Source organism: Dreissena polymorpha, chromosome 1 (assembly GCF_020536995.1).
Source record: "Dreissena polymorpha isolate Duluth1 chromosome 1, UMN_Dpol_1.0, whole genome shotgun sequence".
Taxonomy (NCBI): domain Eukaryota; kingdom Metazoa; phylum Mollusca; class Bivalvia; order Myida; family Dreissenidae; genus Dreissena; species Dreissena polymorpha.
Genome location: NC_068355.1, coordinates 120,496,154 through 120,522,819, shown reverse-complemented (window position 1 = coordinate 120,522,819; position 26,666 = coordinate 120,496,154). Strand labels below are relative to the sequence as shown.

Here is a 26,666-nt window from a genome sequence, read left to right as displayed (position 1 = left end):
TGTACATTGACTTAAATTTAGTGATCGTCACACAAAAATAAAACTCAATCCATCACAATTGGTGGCGGAATCATCTCTTATTTGAGATAAGTTGATGACAAGAAATAAAAATGTGTTAGTCTACAAGAGTCCCTACTGACAGTTATGTTCAAAGGCCTTGATCCTGCGTTTTGTGTCCGCGTGAAGCGTCCATGTGTCGCAGCCGTACAATAGGATGGTGACTACGAGGGACTTGTGTAGCCTGTACTTGGTGGGGAAGATGATGGATCTGCTTGTCCATAACCTGCTGAATCTAGCTATCGCTGAGATCGCCATGGTAATTCATAAACGGAACTCAGCAGTAGGGCAGGAATGTTACCAATTACTTGAAGCTGGTCACGTCTTCCAGCTTATTCTTGTTCGTGGTGATTTCCTTAATGAAGTGGATCGTGCTGTTCATCATGCTCTTTTACTTCTTCGTGATGGCCTCCATCCATTATGTTAATGCTTTTTCATAGCGCCTGTTGGTAAAATATTGAAGTTTACTGCTGGTGCTACTCATGAGGTCAAAATATTTCATAAGTCGTGATGTAATGGAAGCGGTCACGTTTGTATTTAAGTTGTTTCTAACGATGCCACTGAAGTTTAAGATTCGTATTACTGTGCTATGTCTAGCTCTGAATCTAGTTTGCTCATCAGAGGTAGTTCCTCAGCCAAACTTTGCAATTGTTTGAGGATGATGCTAGGATTTACTATCCTGGGACAACGGATGAGGCTTATGTTGCGGTTATTCTCGCTCAGCTTGAGGTTGCCCTGTTAGGTAGGGGGGGGGGGGGGCAGACACTCGGTCTACTCTTTGGTATATTTCTTCAGATTGTTGTTGATTATTGTCTTTATTGCTGCAGTCGTTGCCTCTCTTCCGTGCTTAATATCCTCGGATAGTTGTCCTATCCAGGAGATTGTCTTGCTTTAAATGGATTTCGCCGTCCGCTTCTGGTCTTGGATCGTTCTGACGGAGACTTAGGTCTGGTGCAGCGTGTCAGCCAGGGTTAGTTTTGGCTTCTGGCGAATTCAAGCTGTCTCAACCCTCTGTCGTTGGTCTCTCCTAAACCCAAATCTAGATACTGTGCCTGACAAGTCACTTATGCCAATGCGGATGTCTTTCTTAAGGACCTTGACTTTGATGCGCTCTATTTCTTCTTATAACTTTTCGTCTAAACGGCGTCGTAGTCAACTGTTAATGCGTAGACCTGGATGATGATTATATGGACCTAATATATATTATTTCTTGAACAGGCATTGATAATTCAATATATCACAATTTAATGATGTGTTAATAAATAAAACATGTTGCCAAACGAAAACACAAATTGTCCAATTCTTGTTATTTGCAACCTGGTTTATTGGTTGAATTGTGGAAGGAACGGTGTTCATGAAAAAATGTTTATGCACAATTGTTTTTTTATTAATTGCGCACTCGAATTGTAAGTTTCTCGTCATACTAATTTCAAAAACACTCCCTCCATAACTTTAGCGATCAATCATTAAATTCTACACCAAAGATACTTTATATATATTTTAAAAATTTATGATGACATCACTATCGCAGCATGATGTATGCACTTCTCTCAAGTTAATTGAGTGGTTATTGTTTTGTCCTTAAACGTTTTCACATGTGCGGTGTTTGCGTTTTTTGACAAATAAAATTTTAAATAGCTTAATTGATCAATTATGTGTTTTTCTTTCCGTTATAATCAATAATCGCAAGTGCCAAATAATTATGTGCGTGAACGTTGTTAATTTCCGTCAAAAACTGTATGTAAGGTGGTTTTCAACGGATTTATAACCATAAATTTTTAAACGATTATGTTCAATAATCACGTCAAGTCGCGTTCTGCATAAAACGTGACACAAGTTACAAAAACAGAACAAACGAAATAACGCGCAAAGTTGATGAATATGTCTGGCTGTCTAATCACTTGAACTTATATCTAAAACTGCATTAAATCAATTATAATATTTTGATGTATATTTTAAATACCCAATACATGTCACACAAAACCAAAAACCGAATATTCGTAGGCAGTTTCGTTCGCTGTTATTTATAAGGAATCTCAAAACATGTAACAATTGTGTGATACTGTTATATGTTCACTTAATGTACACAAACAGATCAATAATTGTCGATCACTTACTTCATATTGTTAAGTGTATGATATGTTTGTTCAAATGCATACACTGACAAAACACAAACAGCCGCACTTAAATGCTTAAATACTTTTATTTGTTTTATACCGGTGGTCTTAAAATGAAAAATACTCATTTTATTAATTAATTTAATAACAATAGTATTTGCCAAACAATGTAATGAAACGATTTTCTTCAAATATTAACATTAATTATTTAATGGTTACCAAACCAAAAGCGAGTACATTAAAAGTTGACAACAGTATCTAAAAATGTCTGCATAGGAGTATGTTTTGTCATGTGTGGCCTTTTTATTTATAGAATGGCATTTTTAAGATACTAGTATAAGGCCTATTTGCGTAATCTATACATATTATTCAGAAGAAAAATACTCAGAAAAGATCTCATGATGTTATAATGGTGAAATCGGGTTATATTGATTGTTTATTTGATATATTTTTTATAAAGTATATAAATAAAGCATATAAATTATGAATTGCTAAAATTGTATTTTATGTTTTGCATTACCAAAGCGTTGGGAGCTTTTACGGGAAATCGTTTGAACAACAATTTTATGACAGACAGACAGACAGTTTATTTCAATCCAATAAGGCATTTAAGCCCACGAGGACATATATACAATACAAGTGTTGACGAACAGTGTGGACTAGAATACAAAATTTTAACAAACGTTGTAGTTGTATGTTTCCAACATTTGGAGAAGATCGCTTTGAGAACAATATTTCAAAAAGCATACATGCAAGATAATTCTGGAACGTTTTCTAAGCATTTAACCTATCTATTTTAAACTATAATACAATATGTTCTTATCTTAGAGGTTTCTTCAATCAACTACTTTGGGTAGTATAGCTGCCTTTATTTATTTTTGTCCTTGTACCGATTTACTGGATGATATTCTATTAACAATCTATAAACATAGAAATAGGCTTTTAAAATGTAGCATACATTTATCCTAATTTGTTACGTACTATCAAATATCATCATATAAGCATGATAGAATGTTGTTTAAAGGAAGCATTTTCGGGCTGTATTCTAAACATATGCATCCATTTAACAGCAACGACATGACATACACATTTATATAAGTATGCCGTATTACACCACTTTATCCTGCATTAAATGGTTTCTCTATATTGGCCTCTTCGGATATGTTTATAAATTCAGTTCAATTTTACTATTACGCAAAACAAGTAAAACAACCAATCGCAAAGAAACCTTTAAATACAAAAAATATAATATAGTTTAATTATTTAACATGTATGAGTTATATATCTATCACAGATGGTATTTTAACATCTATGGACTTAACATTAAGAGTGCCATAGATATATATGTCTTACCGAAACGAAAATGTAAGACTGCTATCACTAATATCTGTACTTAACAATTTATATCCACTTTTCATATATTTGTCTTACCGAAAGAAACATGTAAGACAAATATTGTGGAAACTAGACTTATAATGACACGTTATAATACATTAATTTTAAGATCGTGAACTACATTATGATTTAACGAGTAAGATTGACATTATAGATGTTTTGTCATATCTATTCATACGATAGAACGCTTATATGGTATGATATTAACATAAACAGCAGAAATTAATTTTGCTTTAACAATTTCAGATTAGTTCACTACAATACTATAAAATTGTACAGAGCAACGCTATTATAGCCTGGTCAATATAATAATACAAAGGGTATTAAGGCAACATGTCTTATCTATTAATCGTAATAGAAAGATGCATGTATATGTTATAATGTACATGTAATCGTATTTCACTACAATACATTACAGTTGTAAATAGCAACGCTATGGTAGTCTTGTATACTTAACAATTTAAACAATTAAAACGGCATAAAGGCCTCATATCATATTTATTATCCGTATTACAAAATGTATATAACAGTAACCAACAATCATATAAACATAGTTTGCGTATGGTTTCTGTAATAAACCAAGGAACATACATAGTACATCAGACATATTAACAGTTCCAGCAGAAACACATAGAAAACATGAGGCATAAAGGCCTCATATCATATTTATTATTCGTATTACAAAATGTATGTAACAGTAACCAACAATCAAGTAAACATAGTTTGCGTATGGTTTCTGTAATATACCAAGGAACATACATAGTACATCAGACATATTAACAGTTTCAGCAAAAACACATAGAGAACATGAACTATATACAATTCAAGTACAAAGAAACACATAGAAAGCATGTAGTTACAGTATCACACGAAACACATTGTGCATCAATTTGACCATGTCAATTTCTATACATTACCTCATTTCTAATAATAAATGCTTTATGAATATAGGTTCCTAAGTTTCTAAGTATATTCTCATTTTCTGACTTTATAAGATCTACAAATTTAGCCATGCTAGGTCTAAACCAATATTTTCTGCCAAACTATTTTTTCCTAATGTCAGTATACATAACACATTCCATAACAAAATGATATTCATCCTCAATTGTATTGCATCTTGCACATTTTCTATCACTTATTGGGTTACTCAAAGGTCTGGTCCATCGACCAGCCTCAATATGTAATCTATGCGATGAGACTCGAAAACGAGAAAACGATTGACAAAACTTACTTATAGTTAAAGATTCGAGATATGGTTGAAATCTAAAAGATGAAATTGTGTTGTAGAATAAAGCTCTACTAGAGTTAATCTGGCGTACCAGTTCTGTATAAATTGGTCATTTAATCTCTGATTAACAATATATAGAAACATGTCATTATAACCTACACCTTGAAAAGTCCAGGCATCAACAAAACCAAGCGAACATAATAAGTTCTTCAATAAGGAGCACCAATTTGTTTTATTGGGATAATATTCTAAATCATTCTTTAATAAATTATACACAAGAAGAATATACTTATTTTCTTTCGTTTGAGGAATTCGTAACCAATATTTAATAGCCTTATACATATGTATAGTTTTAAAAGATACTCTGCCTAATTCGCCGTATATAAAATCGTTCTGTGTAGTTTTCTTCACACCAAGCAGTTTTTTGCAAAATCTCATATGTAATGTCTCAATTGATTAGTCATTCGAAAATAACATATTTCACAACAATAATTCAAAACTGGCGATACAAGCTTATCGAAAGGTTCCAACTTGTGCTTTGGCGGTATATAAGTAAATTTATACAAGTATTTATTCATAGTAAAAATGGCTTTCTGTGCCTGTCCGGCCAAAGTACTTTGTGCGGTACTAAGCGAACCCCCTGTAGTAAGAACCACACCTAAATAACAGAATTTATAAACTATTTCAATTGGTTCGCCATTATAATAAAAAGCAATGTCATTTGGAATAGAACCGCCTTTTTTAAATATAATAACTTTTGTTTTAGCAACATTTACCTTCAGTTTCCATGTTAAACAATAATCATATAATATATCAATACTACGCTGTAATGATTCAGCCGAATTTGCAAAAATGACAATGTCGTCGGCAAACAGTAACATAAATATCTTAAACATATTAATATCTATACCATCTGCATTGTCATGAATAAACATATCTTCTAAATCATTAATAAACATCGAAAATAAAAAGGGAGATAAGCACTCCCCCTGACGTACCCCAAGAGTGCATGTGTATTCATCACTTAACTTATTGCAATACTTAACTCTAGACTTAACAGAATCGTATATTGATTTAACAATGTTGAGTATATGACTTCTAAGTCCCAGCTCTATCAGCTTAAACCAAAGATTTTCACGAACCACATAGTCAAACGCTTTAGTATAATCAACACATAATGTATACAGTTGTTTCCCTTGATTCAGAACATGTGTTATTAAACCGTTAAGCACAAATATATTATCTACCGTACTCATATTTGCCCTAAATCCTGATTGGAATTCTATATACACGTTATACTTTTCGGCCCATGATTTCAATCTATTATCTATATTCCTAGTAAACAGCTTACCTAAACTACTCAATAAAGTTATACCACGATAATTATCCACATTATTTATACTGCCTTTTTTATGCAGTGGAATCACAAAGCCTTCCGACCATCGCTTAGGGAAATATGCGTTTTCAAAAATCTTATTAAACAATGTATAAAAAACGTTCATCAATGCATTTTTACCGACAGTGAACATTTCGTTTATTAAACATTCAGGACCACCTGACCTGTTGGTTTTCAACTGGTTAATGGCTGCTGTTATTTCCGTAATAGTTATACATGTGTTTAATTCACTGAACATAATTTTAAATTCGTCATTTTCGTACCTATCAATAAAATACATAATATCTTCATCAGGTGTAAAATACCTATCTTCTGGATTATTAACAGCTTTAGAATAATTTTCAAAAATTGACATTGATATATTTGACTTGTTGATACCAGCAGATTCCTTTAACATATTCCAATATAAACGAGCATTTTTGTGCCTGTTACTCAACAGTTTATTTGTTTTTTCTGTATCATAATTGTATCTACATTTTCGTATTGTCAACTTATAATCCGACCTAGATTTCACCATATTCACTCTTGTGTTTTCATTTTGATTAATTCTATACTGATTAAGACATCTTAAGAAAATATTCCTTTTCTCAAAACACTCCTCGTTAAACCATGGCTGTGAACTTTCCGAGTTAACAACATAATTACTATTTTCTGTACATATATTTTTAACAAAAGGTGAGGCAACATTGTCTAAAATAGTTTCGAAATTATTTATACACACATCTATATCATCACATGTCATGCTACCCCTTATATTATTCGTAAAAACATCTAAGCTTTCTAAACATTCTTCACTCTCTAAATTTTCAATATAAGTATTTTTCAAGTCGGGCTTCCATATATATTTATAGTTTACACTTTCAAACTCTTTTGTATCACACCTATCACTTGTATTTTTACTGATTACTGAGTCTAATGTATATGTAACGCTCATTCAACAGTGGTCTTAGACAATATTTGGAACATCGATATAAAATATGGAAATATTCTTGAACATAGCATATTTGCATAACAAATAGTCCACCACGCTACATCCCCTATTGCTTACAAATTTATGTTTCCCTATCGTATTATCATTGCCTTTTCTACCATTTACAATTCTATAGCCCGTTTGCTTACAAAAATCTAACATACGTCTTCCATTATTGTTGACAGACGTTTTATCTAATGAAAACCTACGTAATTCAATATCAGACTGGTTCCCCTCAGACAGTAAATCAATATTGCAGTTGTTCACAATATCATTTTCTACATAATCAGGCAAAGTTGACGTGCGTGAGTTAAAGTCTCAAAAAATTGCATAATTATTTTCATTTTCTACAAACTTTCTACATATATAACGGAATCAATTAACCTATCAAAAACATTAGTCTCATCCATAGATTGGCGGCTACTATCATCTGGAACAACATAACATAAACCTATAAACAAGTCTCTCACTGTACCTAACTTTTTGGCAGAAAATTTAACCCAAATAATGTCATCCTTCGAAGTAAAAACTAAACTATCATCTGACACTAGATTATTTCTTATATTAACAATAATACCGCCTGAGTTTCGTTTTGCTGTGCTTTTAATATCTTCTGTATTTAAAACGTAATGTTTGAAACCATCTACATGTAAATTTGAAAAAGCATCCGTCCATGTTTCTGTAAATAAAATACATTCATTGTTTTCGAATAATTTCTTTACAAAATCCGATTTCAATTTATCAGTCCTTTTACTACATAGCCCGTTAATGTTCATATACGCGCATCGAACTTTGATCTTCTCCTCTCCGTCTTACTTCTTGACCTCCGGCTCACCCTGTTGCCCATCGTTCGTCTCGTTTCTATTTTTAGAAACTGGGAAATTCCCATTTTTGACAGCTGTCAAATTTCGACTATATGGACTAGCGGAGTAAGTCCGCCGAGATGTACGGTTTCTTGTACGGGATACATGCGAGCCACTACCTGTCACCACCTTAGCATATGTCTGATCATTAAAAAGCGTATTGTTTTCAGAAATATTACACTGATTTTGCTCACTAACGACCGGCGACTGGGTGTTAATGCTATCGGACGCAGGGGTAGTATTGGGTAATAATAGTGCACATGTATCTTTTAGCAGGGAAGGCATCGTTCCAAAATGACTCCCATGAAAACATTCGGAGTTCACAACTTTGTCTGTCTGGTCCGCTCTATTTAATGACCCATCGCTCACTTGGACACTCTGCAAATTTAACAATTGCACAAAACCCGTGTTTTCTACATTTGACACAACTGATAATCCTGGACTGTAATTAGTGTTGGCTAACGGAGAGTCCATATCATTAATATATGTGTTATTTTGCTGAAATCCATTTACTGTTATAGTTATTTGGTCCGACATTATTAGTGAGCGGAATGTGTTGTCTGATCATGAGCGGGGCGTATCCAGGTGGGAAACCAGGAGGGGGTTTATAGTCGAAGTGTTCATTTTAGCGCGCTGTTCTGGTACGACATTCGTAAATACCTGTTGTTGAGCATGCGTTTGTTTCACTTGTTCATTTTGATCAATCACATTTATATATGTCATTCTGTCGTAACCGACGTAAAAGTTCCAATTGGGAAATTCGTCCTGAATAAGCCGGCCATCTGCTAACAATTTGGCAGGGAAGACAATTGATACTTTTGACCTTGGATATTCGGCACGTTGTTTTTTTAACAATGGCCAGAGTCGAGATCTTGCACTTTGAATTTCTTTTGGGTAGTCATAGTCAACTGAATAACCCGGATGGTCTTTCAACCGGCTTACTTTGCTCATCACATAGCTAATATCTCCATAGTCTAAAATTTACGATTATCGGCCTCCTGTTGAATTTTTTACCTTGGACTCGCTTTCCTAGTCTGTGTGCACGTGCCATGTACACGTCTCTCGAATTTACGTCCAATTTTGATTCTAGAAAGTCAGCAATTACCGCGTAACAATCTTCCTCCCGGGTTTCCATAATTCCTCTGAATATAAGATTGTTTCGTCTTGAACGAGCCTCCAGGTCTATCGACTTATACGCCACTGCTCTCAAGAGCTCTGTTTGTGAATTTGTCACATTGATTACCTGTCCAATTTTCTGATCTACCTGTGTTAACGATTTTTGAAACTCTTCAAGATTTTTGCTACAATTTGATTGCTCGTTTCTTATGTACCTAAGCTCATCAAACATGTGCAATAGTTGATTATCAGGTTTACTATCAATAAAATCTTGCCTGCTTAGGTTGGCCATTTTTATAAATCCGTATGTCACATGTACTCCCGCTCGATGAAATAATTGAAATGTTCACAATGGATAGTTTATATTAGTCTATATTTCGCATGTAATCACATGCAATCACTTAAAATTCCATAAAACGATACCTTTAATTCACTCAACGTCTAATATACTGTCAATAATATATAGTTTCAGTGTACTATATGTTCAATATCCACGTTTAAAATTCTAAAATGTTCTCCGGCTATATTTTTACGTCCACACTGTCCGACATGTTTAAGCTATATATTTATGTACATTAATGTTTTAATACTTGAGCATGTATGTATTCGAAATGCTTATTCTGAATGGAATAGTATATGACCTTGATTTTGAAAGGCTGCATCATACAGCATCTATTAACACTAAAACCCAAACAGCTTGTGAGAATAAAAATGCAGCACTCTCATCTGTAGTTTAACCCGCAATTAAGCGTTTATTAGGAAGCTACAAACAATAATACATGTAGCCTTTACAGAACAAAACTGACTCGTAATAGTAAGCTTTTGTTGTTGTGTCTTTTAAACATTTGTTTTGAAATTTTCGTTGAAAATCAAGAATAATTTATATTTATATATTATCTAACTGATAAAGTTTGCAACATGATTTAGCACAGCATTAATTGCTTTTAACGCAAATACATGATTTTACATATTTTCTTCATCATATGTCCATGGCTTTTTATTATACACGCATAAAAAATAGTTAGTATTTGACATTAAAAAATCGTTTAATGCAAATAAAATAAAAAACAAATCAATATAATGATGGAAATGTTTGTATAAAACCCAGCCTTGTGCAGTGATATATATTGCAGATACAAAGCCAATGGTACAATAAGAAACATGTTTTCTAATTAAAAAATAAAACCTATTAACTAAACACATTTTATTTGTATAGTTTCAATCTCTTATGACTAAAATGCAACGTTTTTTATTTAAATAAACGGGATATAAAACTGGAATGACAGTGGTGAGACTGCATTTTCGATTTCGTTAAAATGTCGTTTGTACTCGAATAACGCGATATTTTGTTGAACAATTGATGGATTAAATTTAAGAAAAGTGTCAGTGAATTGTTCTTTAAATTTTCGAAGGAAATCGATGTTGAATTAATAGGGTAATTTGTTTTATGAATAAGTCGTTCCTTTGTCAGCCGATCAAAGAATGTCTATCCACCAATAATTGCCTGCTTACATCCAGTACTTTCAAATGGAAAAGATGGTTGGCGATGAAGAAATGTGTCCAGAATTTCAACTCGTCATGGAAGCAAATAAAACTTTACGAAAATAAACATTACATGGTTATTACACAACTTCGGCGAGTAGGAAAATAACCAGTAGATGTTTTACTTTTTTATTTCAGTAAGTAAAAAGTGTGTAAAAAGAAGAGTTGTTTATAGACTAAAATTAACAATATCGGCGTGGATAAATGCTGAATCATGCTTCACGTTGGTATCTACACATTTTGTAAATTTCAATCTGGCAGCCATTTTTGTTTTTGGTATTTTACAGTAGTGAAACAAGAATTGTAGTTTAAACACAACCGTCTGTGTTCTACTTCAGTGTGTAACATTTGGAACTCTGATTAAATTTGAAGCGACGCGTATAGCGATATTTTGTCTCGTTACTCTTCTTTTGCGTGGAATTCTTATGGACTATTTCGAGTTCCGTAAACGGGAAAGATCACAATTAATATTACTACGCAATGTAAGATTCAGTTAATTTAATGTTTTTTTTTGCTTTTATTTTATCAATTAAAGAGTGCTATTATAATTGCATCGGGAATAAATTTAATGAAAACAATATTTTAGGATAAATAGAATTCTATGTTAGTGTGATTGTGTTCTTTAATTTATCCCACTCGTCTCAGAAAGGCTTACAAGGCTCGGCAAGCCTCGCCATGCTAACCTTTCTTTCCGTGTGGGATAAATTAAAGTACACTATCACACTAACACAGTATTCTCCTTTCTCTTACAGCTTTATTAATTAGCTGTCTAACTTTCTAAATTATTCATATGACACCAGTCTTATTCTCACATAAGGTAAGGCATATGTAAAGTCTTACAAATATGTACCCTTCACCCTTTGAAACAAGCTACACTTTACGATCTGTTAACCGATAGAAGCTTGTATCTAAGTGAACTTCTTTGCCAACCTATCAGAGAAACATAGATTTATGGTCTTGATATTGAGAGTATATCCTTAATAGTTATATTACTTCTGCATTGTTTTTGTATTTAGAAAGAGGAAAAAAACAGTAAAATATAATGTGTGCTTATTGTAAATAGTATTAAGTCTTACAACAGATGTGCATAATGAGATATTTGACTCTACGAAAATATTGTACGATGAAATTAATTAAGAAATAGACAATCCAATTGGATAATTAATAATCAAAAGCAGTCAAAATATTTCGTGATTTCACGGGAACAAAAATACGTCAAATTTACTTCGTCAGATCTGCCAACATAGTACTTCTTTGTGTTTATGGATATAATCCGACCGCAACTGTATATTCATTCACTTTCTGGGTTTAGTTAAGGAAAGTACTGCATGGGTGGTCGCCTCTATTTCCCAAGTATTGTCAATATTATGTATCATTGTGTATATCAGTTTAAAACAGAATAGTTATCCAGTTGTCATGGCCGGATTAAGCACTAGGCTAACAAGGCTGCAGCCTTGTGCCCCCGATTTTAAGGGGTCCCCAATGGAAGGCAAGTTTCGCAAGTTTTCCGATTTATATCCAACTGTAACCGTTTAGTTCACTTTGATTTACTATGCTATCAATTTTCTTTCTGTATTGGATATCTATTCAAAATCATTTGTTTCTCTGTTTATTATACAACATGCCCGTGTGGTCATGACAACATCTGGACCCTTTAGTTTGCTTTGATTTATAATGCTATCTGGATGCACCAGTGGGGACCTCTTAAGATATGTAGCACGCACAACATTGCTTCTTTATGTTATCGAGCCTCTGATTCATATCGAATAGTAGCGTTGCCAATCGCTGGCTTCATTACGTTGTTAAAACCGTGTGGTGGTTTTAAAGCTCAAATTACCTTATGTTTATAACCTGCACAATTTTGTACACGCACCATTCCTCGATAGGTCTATGGACAGATTACCACATTAACCTATAGGATATTTCACTGACTTATCGGATTACTGACACGAGCCACAAGGATACCTCACTGTTTCTGAAACTTATACATCTCGGATCACAGACATGAATTATAGGCTAAATGTTAAAAAAAATTATATCGCCTTTTCGCCACACATTCTACAGTATATTGTCTCACTGTTGAATTTCGCAATCGGTTGAGCGCATATTCTGGTCTTGACAAACTGTTTGGTTCCGTGACAGTGTTTGAGTCTCTCTCCTGAGATGATCTAGGGAAATGTGTAACGCATCTAGTGGAGTCTTATCCAGATCACATTGAGGTGTCTTTTGTTGACGAGTTCGTTCAGTTCAAAGCCATCTTAGAAGCGAACCAAGCCAGAACCATCAACCTCATGAGTAAACTGCTGACGTTAAACTGCAGACAAACTTTCCAAACGTTGCCATCGCTGTACGAATACACTTAACAATTCCAGTTGAAAACTGTCACATTTGGAGGTCAGTTTCAACATTATTGCACGTGAAAAACTATCTGAGGAATACCATGAGTTAGGAAAGGTTTACAGCATTGGGGCTACTGTCTATTGAATGTCCTCCGAGAACTAGACTTCACACTGCTGATTGACGACTTTGGCCAGCAGAAGTGTCGTAGAAGAGAATTATAGCCTGGAATCTGTTACATGTAACATGTATGTTAAGTTCAGTTAATAAAACAGGTATACATTGTTTAACTTGTTTTGATATATATATATATATATATATATATATATATATATATATATATATATATATATATATAATGTAACTGTCAACTGTGTACAAAAAACAAGTTCTCTGATCTTTGTATTTGTAGTTGATTTTCAATATACAGAAGGGGACCGGATGGAAGGGGGCCCCCGTTACATGTGCAGCCTTAGGACCCAAAACAGCTTAATCAGGCCCTTCCAGTTGTACAGCACCGTTGTTAAGTACACATTTACCACATTTCTCAAGTCGCATTTACTCAAACAGATGTGTATACTGTCGAAGTGCACTTGATTAGAAGGGAATGAACTCGTTCGTAAGCAAAGAATAAACAACACTAGAGTCATTTCCCATTAACTATACTAAATTATTTGGAGATGAGATAAAATTTTGTTTGGTCAGCACAAAATGCGCTTCAAAAGCATGTACACTGTTATATATCCGTTACTTTTATCGAGTAATGATTCGTTGTTAAGCGTCGATAGATTCAAAATGCATTGGTTGTAAATCGATATGTTTGCGACCAATATATCTACAACATTTCCATAAAGACAACATGCACGAACTGATTTAATTAAAATAAACAGTGTCTGGGTAAGCGATTAACTACGACGGACTAACTTAAATAACATTAAGCACAATGGCTGAATAGGAGCATCTCTATTTAATTTGATCTATATAATTGCATTGCTAACAAAAGTATGGATAAGTTATAAACTACAATAATAGAGTCAATTTTAATCTGGTAAACAAAATACACATGGTCCTCAGTAATGGATGATTTAACTGGTAGTTGAAAATGTTTTTGTTTGATGTCCCTCGGTGCCCATAAACCACTTTCTTTACTGCAGCATTTACTCTCTAAACTAAAATCACAAGCTTTTTTTAGAACATGGATTTTCCAATAACGACAATTTTAATTTGCATAACTGTTAACACATTCCATCTTTAGAAGAGGGCCTTTCCAAAAACTTACCTAAATTGATATTTACATCCATGCAGCATTGTTACCCAAGAATTCAGTATAAATAGTAATGCTAATGTATTAGCAGTGTTTTCCCCCTTTTTTTTACAAAAATTGTTATTAAACAACACAAATGTACATAAATATTGTGCTCCAGAACCGCTGTGCTGTTACAATAACAAACACAAATTTAATGTTGACTGTAGATGTTATTACGCCTTACAATTGAATATGTGTCATTCATATTTAAAAACTAAGTATTATTTCTGCAAACAAACAGCAAACTGTGTTGTACTTTGCTCATGTGTTTTACGTTTTATACAAACACTGTTCAGACCACAAGTGTACTGAACAAACTATTTTTGTCTGTACATGTGCATTACAATTATGAAAACAATACATGTCATAACTTCATGGTTATTAATTATTGAGATCATTTTTGTATAATACATCAAAGGGATATAATGAGCTTATTTACTGATGACTGATCTAAAAATACTATCTTACAACTGCCGTGGTCTAAATGATTGTAGAAAACGTAATGATGTATTTATTTATTTTTAAACAAAAATCAAGCTAATATCTATTGTTTACAATATTGCTACTTCATTCGATCTTTATTAAACCAAATTTATACTCAGTGGGATGATGAATGTTATTTTAGCCATTGTAATTCAAACTCAAGAGGTGTCTGCATATTAGTTCAAAAGAATTTACCAGTAACTGTTCATGCCTTAAAAAAGACCAGTCTGCATTCGACTCATTGGTATTCAATTTCATCGAAAACACTCTAATTCATTTTAAATTTTGCCCAATGTTCAGAAAATGGATCACTCTTTTTTATACAAAACTATGTCAGCCATTCAGATCAATGGGTTCCTGTAAGAATCATTCAAAATTGAAAAGGCTGCCGTCAGGGCGATCCGATCAGTTCTTACATTTGTAAACTATGCGACGAAATACTGGCAATCAAAATGCAAAACTCAAAACAAATTAAAGGAATAACATTTAATAAAAACTTTCCCAATTTTCAGACGACATATAACTTTTATTAGACAATGCTGAAATTTCTCTTAATACTGCACTTGATCTACTGCATACCTTTGCCCTGGAATCTGGACTAAAAATTAACAAAACTCATATGAATAAGCTCCAGGAAATATAGTACACACTCTAAAACTAAATACAAACTAATGTGGGGTTCAACCAAATTGAATGTCAAAGTACAAGGTATCATATTTGATGTCAACCTAGAGAAACATTGGCAATGTTACAAAATAACACACAATTTTGGAAAAGGAGAAATATCTCACCATTAGGGGAGATAGCTGTAGTTAGATTCATGTAACTTCCCCCTTTTACAAATTTATTTATTGCTCTTTCTAGCCCAGGATTACATGTATTAAATCAAATACACAATTGTTTTTACAAGTTCATTTGGGTCGGTCCTTTAAAAATCAAAACATGTTCTTATCAAACCTAATGAAGAAGGAGGGCTCAATATGATAGGTATATACTCATTCGAACAAAGTATGAAGCTAACATGGATAAAGAAACTTGCACTATGTACGGGTAAATGCTTTGCATTAGTCTATTAATTGTTTGATGTTAAAAAAATGTTAAATATGGGTAATGCAAACGTGCAAAAAAAAATAAAAGATTAATTAACACATTTTGGAAAAATGTTCTTAACTATTTTAGCATATATGTTAATGAATTTAAGGTTTGAACATTTGATGATGTATTAAACATGCGATTATTTTACAATGAAAACTTTAACATCGGTCTGAATTGCATTTATTAAAAGATCATTTATGAAAAAGGGAATAAGACGTGTAATAGACATAGTATGTGCCTCTGGAGGGTTCAAGACCTAGAATGATATTAGGAATTACACTGGAAAATATAAAAAAAAAATATATGAAGGAGTTAAAAGAACTGTATCAGTTTTCATTAAAAAGCCAAGTTTTGCTTTTGCCATTAAGCCAAACACCACTGGAGTATATATCTCTTCCTATCCAAATGTGATTGTTTTGAAGCGAAACCAAAATACATCAATATATAGAACATACACATTTAATAAAGAAAAACCTACACGTCAAAATAAATGCAATGAAATATTAAATAATAATGATTGGAAGTTTACACATAACTTTGTTTTTAAAAACTGCAGATATACATATAAACAATAGCACCAAACTAGAATTGTACACAGAATCTTGGAAAAAATTATCTGTTATATAAAATGAAAATTGTAAACGACAATCTATGTTCCTTCTTTTATTTAAACATGAGGAAACCTAACCTTGTCTTTTGGGAATGTGAACACATTCAATCTATGTCTACCTTTATAAATCATTCAGTGATATTTAACAACACCAATTTGCCCAACATTTCTTGCCAAGATGTGCTCCTTGGAATTTCAAAAGCACACCATTTGCCAAGACTTGGACTTTCCAAATTGGTCAGTTGTAAGATTATTAATACAATAAACCTATTAATAAAAATGTACTTGCTTTACATTAATGTGCCCTGAAATGAAAATTTCAACAATACACTGTGGTGTTGATTTCATATTTTTTTTCAAATCTACACTTTATTTACCATTTACACGAGACAACATTGATATGTGTAGTACAAAACATAATACATTCTGATTTAATCCAATAAATATAAGTTGACACGTACACATTTTCGAAATATTACTAGTATACGTATTTTTTCCGATGTCAACTGCCAAAACTAACTGGGCTTTTTGAAATGCCGTCATAATAGACATAGGCGGATTGTACAGAAGTGACTGATAGAGTGTAAGTCTTAAAAATACTTACTGGTGTTTAAAATGCAGCCAACGGTTAATATTGATGTTTTCGTCCGAACTTTTCAAAGGCTAGAACATTAACCATACTTAATCGATATTATCCTTACGCGCAGGATGATTAACGATATCCATTTAACCTCGGTATAAATCTTGTACATGGATTATCAATATTAAAAATGTTATTGAAGACTTTACACGCAAGTGCCTGATTGCTTACGACTGACACGGTTCGTTTTATGTGCATTTTAGGTCATTTGTAAAGTTTTCTCAGCCGTTTTCATGGACAGGCGGACTCAAAGACCATCGTGGTTTATTCACCGTGCATAAACACCATAATGCTTCCAAAAGCCCATTTTAATATTTGTACAAGATAAGTATTGATGCAAAGCATCAAAGGGCGTCGAGAATTTCAGTGTAAACGTCACTCAATGCAGTTACATGGAACGATTTTTTCTACTATAAATATTAATATATTGGCCGAATATTTTAAACAAAATAGAAAAAGATACTGGTATAACCATTATCTATGATTTTGTGTTATAATCCCCAAATAACCATTATCTATGATTTTGTGTTGTAACCCCCAAATATTTCATAGTTCATTTTATTTACATTGGTTTCCTTTTTTTACTGGCATCCGTGTGCAGTTTTCATTAATGGAACAGAAGTGTGTCGGTTTAAAAAAAATCTGCTTCATCTTGTAATCGTAATTTCATATTTTTCTCAACTTCAAGGGGAGATGATTCTGAACTTATTCTTACGTTGCTCATTTACGATAGGGGTTGAGTACTCATTGATATGAAAAAACTGTACAAGTTTTAATGTGTTTACAACCCCCCCCCCACCCTCTCACACATATATTTCATGGGCATAATAAAAACAAAAAAATGGTTACAATAAAACAGCATATTTATTTAAACTAAAATGTCTACATCAAAACAAAAAGTAAACATAGAACACAAATAAAATAATTTGATTCTACTGGGGCTCGAACCTTGGGCCTCTCACATGTGAAGCGAGCGTGTAACCATTACACTACGGAACCGCTTGAAAAAGCACCTTCTAACTAAGATATTAATAAGTGACTGTAGTGTAACGGTTATCAATAAAGCAAAAAACCGTGTAATCGCTGTCGTATTCTAAAATTGAAGAAAATACGCGTTAACAAAAACTCGAACAGCAAAAGTCTGCGCTATTGTAAGAAAAACCACAAAATAAATATATTTTGATTATGTTTTGTTTTTATGCAAAACCAGAAAGTTTCACCGGTTCGCGTAATTGCCCAGTTTCTGTGATCTCTAATTATTGCCAAGTCCCTGTGATCAGTTATTAATTAAAAGAATTAGCTTTGCATTATTGGGAATAAATGTTGTAGTAAATGTAATCGGCACAAATGCAGTACTTATTTACACTAATTTACACATAAAATCACCACCATGCAAGATATTCTGACAACAAAAATATATACATTGATCCGTTAAATAACTTCTCCTCCCATAAGCGAAAAAAAACGTATTACATGCGAGTCGCCGCACTTCAGTGCGACTGCCATTTACGTAACTGATGAGCAGAAAAACCCACTATCCGTAAATGGTGTTAATGGAAAGTCAGAGTAAAGTAATTGAACAAAGGAAAACCGAATAAAATATGCACTTTAGGTTAATATATATTTTTTTATTTTTTTTATATATATTTATATATATATATTTATATATATATATTTATATATTTATATATATATATTTATATATATTATTTCTGGTAGCGGTGGTATTTTTAATTTACAAGGTGCATTTATTGATAATTAATAAATATCTTTGTCAACAAGTAATACGATGATTATCATTGATTTCACTGAATATGTTCAACACAACAAAATATCAAAACATATATTTTAAAGATAGTAACGGACATTACAATTCTCGTATACAAGTGTGGTTATCGACACTATGACAATATAAGCTTATATCGTTTGTATTTCAAACGTAACTTAAGAAGTCCCTACACAATATCTGACGCAGAAAATTCAATTGTGTTTATCGACTTAATATGATTATTACGAATATATTACTACACATGTATAGCATACTTTAAAACGTAATCTGATTGTCAACAGTTTGTGTTCATTTGAATGTGAGCATTGTAAAGAAGTTAAGTACACGCACGTTTTTTTCCAACACATAACAGCGAGCACGCTACTTCGGATAGGACATCAAGTCGGTTTTATTGTTATACTAACATTACGATGGTTTAATTGTGTTAACAGGTAGAACATTATCGTACTCTTGTTGAACAGAAAACAGGAACGTGCGGTTGACTGACCTTTCGTGTGAATCGGCTTTTCGCGTCATCAGTTCGAAATCTTATGGGTTTTTCTTCGTATTTATTGCATCAGATCCTTACACTTGTGTTACATATGTATTATTTAATTGTGAATATACAAACCTGCACAATTAAAGATTCACAGCTTCTTGAGAAAATTTAGCAGATATATAATACAGCTTATTTCCTCATTGTGGAATATATATTAGATTTATTTTTGTTTCGTAATTGTTCAAACCTTGGATATATGTCTTCCCTAACACTTAATAGAAACAATAATGATTCGTTTTGTTAATAATCAAAATGTATAATATATGGGTTTGGGTATATTCGACACGTTATTCCAATAAATGATCAACACATGTGCTAGTGTAAAATACAAACGCATTCAACTCATTTAAATTGCATGACATTTATAAAGTACAACTACATGAAAAGGCAAATATTGAAATGCTGTTGTAAAACCTGCATTACTAATAAAAGAAATATCTATATGCTAATTGAAGTTGCTATCATGTTATTTCCGGCGAGAGAAAATCGGTAAGTTTTCGCGAAACGAAGCATGACTTAAATACAAATAATCTTCGAAGATAAACAAACATTAACACAAATTGAACATGGTTTCTTTTAAAGTATTTAAATCTCGAAAAATCACTATCTCTGTGGTCTGTTTGCGTCTGGCATGCTCTTTAAGTATTCATGGGTTATTGCACCCACACTGGCCTAAGACGTGGGACATACCATTCATTGCATCGGATGAGTGGGCGCTCTGCAATACTTATGACTTCATTGGATTACAAAATGATTTAATTAATTGGAATTCATTCACGACTGTAAATCAAAAGCATTGAGGTTTGATAACCCTGTTCATTATTTTGACGATTTAAATTGAGTATGGTCCATGTGTTAAATAAACGTTTTCTTACCGTTGGTAAATGCACAAGAATGGTGCGTGACTTGTTTCTATATCAATCTGTTGATATCATATGTTGCACATGATGTTCACTCGTGTTTACACATGTAAAAAAATATGTCAAAAGTGCATGTCAACGCTTTTTGAAGATGTATAGTACAAGATGTTCTTTGGTGTAATAATGTAATAGGTGAAACGTAGCTCGTAAAACCGAGCACAGAATTGCCTCTAGGGTGGCAGAATTTTTATAACAAAGAGTCCAAGTTTATATTTCGCGATGTTTTCTTAATTGTGTTTGCAATGCGATTAGTTTTCATGCGTAAATATTGTCTTTATGATTTAAAATATAGTTTTCGCTATGTCTTTAAGTGCCTGTGGATAAGTGGTAGGAGTATAAGCATAAACAACTAATAGTAGTAAAAGGAGTAGAAGAAATAGCAATAAAAGTTATAGAAAAATTTGTATTAGAAGTTGTAGTAGTTGTTGGCGTCTAGTTGTAGTACAGGTAATAGTGGTAGTAGTAGTAGTAGTATGGTTTTATATGGTTTATTCAAGATACATTAGACATTACAGTCCATGAGTACACATGTATGTTGAATATATTTATACAAACAAAATGCATGCAAGTGGTCATCAATAAATACAAGTTCATGACATGATTTATCATATTCAAACTATATTATGTTCTATACATACATTGTTAAAAGGATACATGTATTTCAACATAATGTTAACATAAATAGCGCTATTGACAACTTTTCTGACATGTAATTTACTCAAAATAATATTTATAGACATTTCTTTGAATAAATGCTTTATGAACATAATTTGCTAAATTTCTGTTAATTGTTTGGTTATCAGATTGCATTAACTCTATAAATTTTGGAATATTTGGTCTTGTCCAGTAATAGTGTTTTATGTATTTTTTTCTAATATCATTGTATTAGGAACATTCAAACAAAAAATGAAATTCATCCTCCAAGACATTGCAATGTTGACATTTTCTTTCCTGGACTGGTATAGATTCTGGTTTATGCCATTGCCTGACTCTATTTCTTATCTATGAGAGGATACTCTTAGTCGGCACAGACTAAACCTAAACTTATCAATAGTAACATCATTTAAATAAGGCTGGAATTCAAATTTACAAAAAAGATTATAACTTACTTCTCTTGATGAATTACTCAGTTCAGACATCCAATTTTGTATAAAAGCATCATTTAATCTGGATTTAACAAGAGATAAAAAGCACTTATCATCACCTACTCCTTGGTTTATCCATGCATAATGTAATCCCAAGGACTGCAACAAGTTACAAACAGATTTAGCCCATGTGTGCATATTTGGTTAATTATCAAACAGTTACACATATGTAAATAAATACACTTAACATATTTATGGTTTTCTAACTGGGTAACTTTTAGCCAATACCTTATTACATTAATTGCACGTCTCACGATTAAGGATGTTCTACCAAGTTCTCCATACACAAAATTATTTTGAGTTTGAATTTTCACACCTTATAATTTTTTACAGAAACTTAAATGTACTCTCTCAAGTATCATGGATTCATTTAAGCCCCATATTTCTGAGCCATAATTTAAAATGGGTAAAACAAGTTGATCGAATAGCTGTAATTTGGTCTGAATATTGATTGAAGGAAAATTAAGTAAATATGAATTTAATTTAAAAACCGCTTTTGAAGCTTGTCCAGCAAGAGTTTCAAAAGTACTTGTAAATGATCCTCCCGTGGTAAATACAATTCCTAAATATGTAAAAGATTTTACAATTTCTATAACCTCGCCTTTATATGTAAAATTCATATTTCTCCTTAATTGTCCCCCTTTTTTAAAAATCATAACTTGAGTTTTATTTGAATTTACACAAAGTTTCCACCTATCACAGTATTCTTCCAACAAGCACAAACCTTTATTAAGTTCTTCCTCCGATTCAGCCATAATAACAATATCATCTGCATATAGTAACAGAAATAGTTTCAACATTTCAATATCAATCCCATTAAAAGCATTTAACATATAATGTTCCTCAATATCATTCAAATAAATAGAAAAAAGGAATGGTGATAAAGATTCACCCTGTCTCACTCCTAATAAACAAGAGAAGTCTTCATTACTTATTCTATTACCTAATTTGATTCTTGATTTCACATTTACATACATAGATTTAATAATATTTATCATTTTTCCTCGAACTCCTAGTTTCAAAAGTTTATACCAAATAATATCTCGAACCAAATAATCGGAACGCTTTAGTAAAATCCACAAATACAGCATACAATCTCTTTTTTTTCATAAAGTAAATAATTAATAACACCATGTAATACATAAATATTATCGATAGTACCCATGTTTTGTCTAAAACCTGCCTGTGATTCTATATATACATGATAATTTTCTGCCCAAATATTCAGTCTGTTGTTAATGACTTTAGTTAATAATTTCCCAAATGTACTTAATAATGTAACCCCCCTGTAGTTGTTAACATCATTCTTACTTCCCTTTTTATATAATGGTACAATAAAACCCTCACTCCACATTTCAGGGAAATGCCCATTTTCAAACAGCTTATTAAATAAAGTACACACAACTTTTAAAAAGCTAAAACTGTGAATCCCAAATTTAAAAAATTCATTGAGTAGATAATCAGGACCACTTGATTTTCCATTGTGTATTTGTTTACAGGCTTTCATAACTTCCTGGTCAGAAAATGGTACATTTAATTCATCAAACATGATATTCAGTTCACCATTCAAATATCTGTCTTCAAAAAATAAAATATCTTCATTAGGTTGATAAAATGAAGAATTTGGATCATTTATTGATTTAAAATAGTTAAAAAAATCTTTACATTTTATTATCTCTCACACTATTATTTCTTAACATTTTCCAATATAATTTTGCATTACTTAGTCTTGCATTAGTAGTAGTAGTAGTAAAAGAAGTAGTAGTAGTAGTAGTAGTAGTAGTAGTAGTAGTAGTAGTAGTAGTAGTAGTAGTATAGTCGTAGTAGTAGTAGTAGTAGTAGTAGTAGTAGAAGTAGTAGTAGTAGTAGTAGTAGTAGTAGTAGTAGAGTATTAGCTAGTAGAGAGTAGTAGTCGTAGTAGTAGTAGTAGTCGTAGTAGTAGTAGTAGTAGTAGTAGTAGTAGTAGTAGTAGTAGTAGTAGTAGTCGTAGTAAGCGAAGTCGTAGTAGTAGTAGTAGTAGTAGTAGTAGTAGTAGTAGTAGTAGTAGTAGTAGTCGTCGTCGTAGTAGTCGTAGTAGTAGTAGTAGCCGTAGTAGTAGTCGTAGTTGTAAATTCGTAGTAGTAGTAGTAGTAGTAGTAGTAGTAGTCGTAGTCGTAGTCGTCGTAGTAGTAGTAGTAGTAGTGTCGTCGTTGTAGTCGTTGTAGTCGGTAGTCGTAGTCGTAGTAGTCGTGTAGTAGTAGTCGTAGTCTCGTCGTCGTAGTCGTCGTCGTCTTAGTCGTAGTAGTAGTAGTAGTAGTCGTAGTAGTAGTAGTAGTAGTAGTAGTCGTAGCAGTAGCAGTAGTAGTAGTAGTATTAGTAGTAGTCGTAGTAGTCGTAGTAGTAGTTGTAGTAGTAGTAGTCGAAGAAGTAGTAGAAGTCGTAGTAGTAGTATAGAAGTAGTTGTAATAGTAGTCGTAGTAGGTAGTGTCGTCGTAGTCGTAGAGTAGTAGTCGTAGTAGTAGTAGTAGTAGTAGTAGTAGTAGTCGTAGTCGTCGTCGTAGTAGTAGTCGTAGTTGTAGTCGTAGTAGTAGCCGTAGTAGTCGTAGTAGTCGTAGTCGTCGTAGTCGTAGTAGTAGTTAGTAGTAGTAGTAGTAGTAGTAGTAGTAGTAGTAGTAGTAGTAGTAGTAGTAGTGTAGTAGTAGTAGTAGTAGTAGTAGTCGTTGTAGTAGTAGTAGTAGTAGTAGTAGTAGTAGAAGTAGTAGTAGAAGTAGTAGTAGTAGTAGTAGTAGTAGTAGTAGTAGTTGTAGTAGTTGTAGTAGTTGTAGTAGGTAGTAGTAGTAGTAGTAGTAGTAGTAGTAGTAGTAGTAGTAGTAGTAGTAGTAGTAGTAGTAGTAGTAGTAGTAGTAGTAGTAGTAGTAGTAGTAGTAGTAGTAGTAGTAGTAGAAGTAGTAGTAGCAGTAGCAGTAGTAGCAGTAGTAGTAGTAGTAGTAGTAGTAGTAGTAGTAGTAGTAGTAGTAGTAGTAGAAGAAGTAGTAGAAGTAGTAGTAGTAGTAATAGAAGTAGTTGTAATAGTAGTAGTAGTAGTAGTAGTTGTAGTAGTAGTAGTAGAAGTAGTAGTAGTAGTAGTAGTAGTAGTAGTAGTAGTAGTAGTAGTAGTAGTCGTAGTAGTAGTAGTAGTACTAGTAGTAGTAGTAGTAGTAGTAGTAGTAGTAGTAGTAGTAGTAGTAGTAGTAGTAGTAGTAGCAGTCGTTGTAGTAGTAGTAGTAGTAGTAGTAGTAGTAGTAGTAGTAGTAGTAGAAGTAGTAGTAGAAGTAGTAGTAGAAGTAGTAATAGTAGTAGTAGTAGTAGTAGTAGTAGTAGTAGTAGTAGTAGTAGTAGTAGTAGTAGTAGTAGTAGTAGTAGTAGTAGTAGTAGTAGTAGTAGTAGTAGTAGTAGTAGTAGTAGTAGTAGTAGTAGTAGTACTTAAATAAGTCGTAGACAGGGTACAGGATCACGTGTCTTTTTGGGGTTCCCCTTTCAATGTATACACGACGGTAAGTGATGCTATATTTCAAGAATTTTTTTTAACATTTTTTCTTCAGAATTTCAACTAGTGCATAAAGACAGATTTGTATGCTGCGTATGGCAATGTGAAATACATCAGAATACTTTGTTTAATAACCCTATGTTCTTGTTAAAACATTTCCTTTGTACTGCATTAATTGTACACGCTTATGCTTAGCGCAACGTGAAATTTTGTCACCTATTTCAGACGTATATTAGGATTTATTCTTATACCTCAAAATATCGAAACACACTGCAAGAAAAACTTTTATGCACTTAGGATTGTTCCAAATGTGTTTCAATAACTTGCAATATTTGCAGCAATGAGTTTCTTAATTGTGTGATAACATACCGTCCAACCCGTGTGTAAACCCCTTAATTAAAACCATGTTGAGTCTGCACCCGAGTAGTGGTAGTAATTGGAATCGTCAATATAAAAGTATAAGTATTTAATGGGCATCTACATAAACCTTTTGTTTAAGTGTCTCAAAATACGTTGATATTTTGAAAACAATGTCGCTGTCTGCCTCAATGCCAGTAAAACCGCATTCAATCTGGTACCCCTCTCCTGTTTTAGTTATATAGTGCAACAGACACTCCTTTCGTTTTCTCTGTCTTGCGTAACTGATTTGTTTGATGGCATGTAGGTCATTATGAGTAGGCACTGTTAAAGAGTAAACTACTTCATAATTATGAAATTGCAAAAGTTAATACCATGTGCACGTACTTGGTACTAAATTGCAAGTGACTCGTAAGGTGCGACTTAGTTGTTGAGTTTAAAAATCAAATAAACCAGTTTTACAACCGAAACTAAAATTGTTTAGATGCTTTATTTACATTTCCACACAATAGTTGAGCATGTCATCCATTTAGTGAAGTCCGTCTGTTTCCTGAAATGTATTAGGAAACACGTGTTAAAAATAACAACACATTATTGCTATTAAAGAGAGGGAGATTGTTGTAGTATTGATGTTTGAGTGTTTATGTCTATTGTTTCTTCATACAAATATAACACGCTATTATTATTGGTCAGTGATCAAGTGAATACCAATTTGAATTGAATTTTAGAAAATTTATTTTACAAATATGTTATCAAAATTCTCATTTAAAAAAAAGAACTGACCGATAACTGAATCGCATCGTCATAACGCGTCTACTTCTTGGTCTTTCTGCAGCAGAAGACGAGTTTGCATCCCTTGTTGCACCACGGGCATCGACCAACGTACTTCTGGAACTTTCCACATTTGGGCGCACTTTTGCATTGGACTCGCAGGCCTTTTAAAACACAACTGGTTAACGCATACATTATAATTCATTGAATACAACAACTAATCTCAAACAACAGCCCAAATACTGTATTAATAAACAATATACATTTAGCTATCAATGTTGTGTTTCCTATCTGAAATCAGAATCATTTGAATAAAATAAATATTAACTTTTATGGTTTACTTATCCAACTTACCAAAGCCACCGAAACCAAATCCGTCGTATCCGCCTCCAAATCCTCCTTCAAATCCTCCATCTCCACCGCCAAAGCCGACGCCACCATCGAAGCCACCGCCATAGCAAGACACACTTCCATAACCACCGTCAT

At 32.8% G+C, this 26,666-nt stretch overlaps 1 protein-coding gene across 1 annotated transcript; it reads right to left on the bottom strand.

Annotated features, from left to right (window-relative positions):
• Nucleotides 1-132: 132 nt before the first annotated feature.
• Nucleotides 133-26,666, bottom strand: LOC127847071 (uncharacterized). Its single transcript, XM_052378706.1, has 3 exons — nucleotides 26,535-26,666; nucleotides 26,227-26,344; nucleotides 133-302 (listed from the first exon to the last, which is right to left on the bottom strand). Exons 1-3 carry the CDS (start codon nucleotides 26,664-26,666, stop codon nucleotides 133-135), a joined length of 420 nt encoding a protein of 139 aa, XP_052234666.1.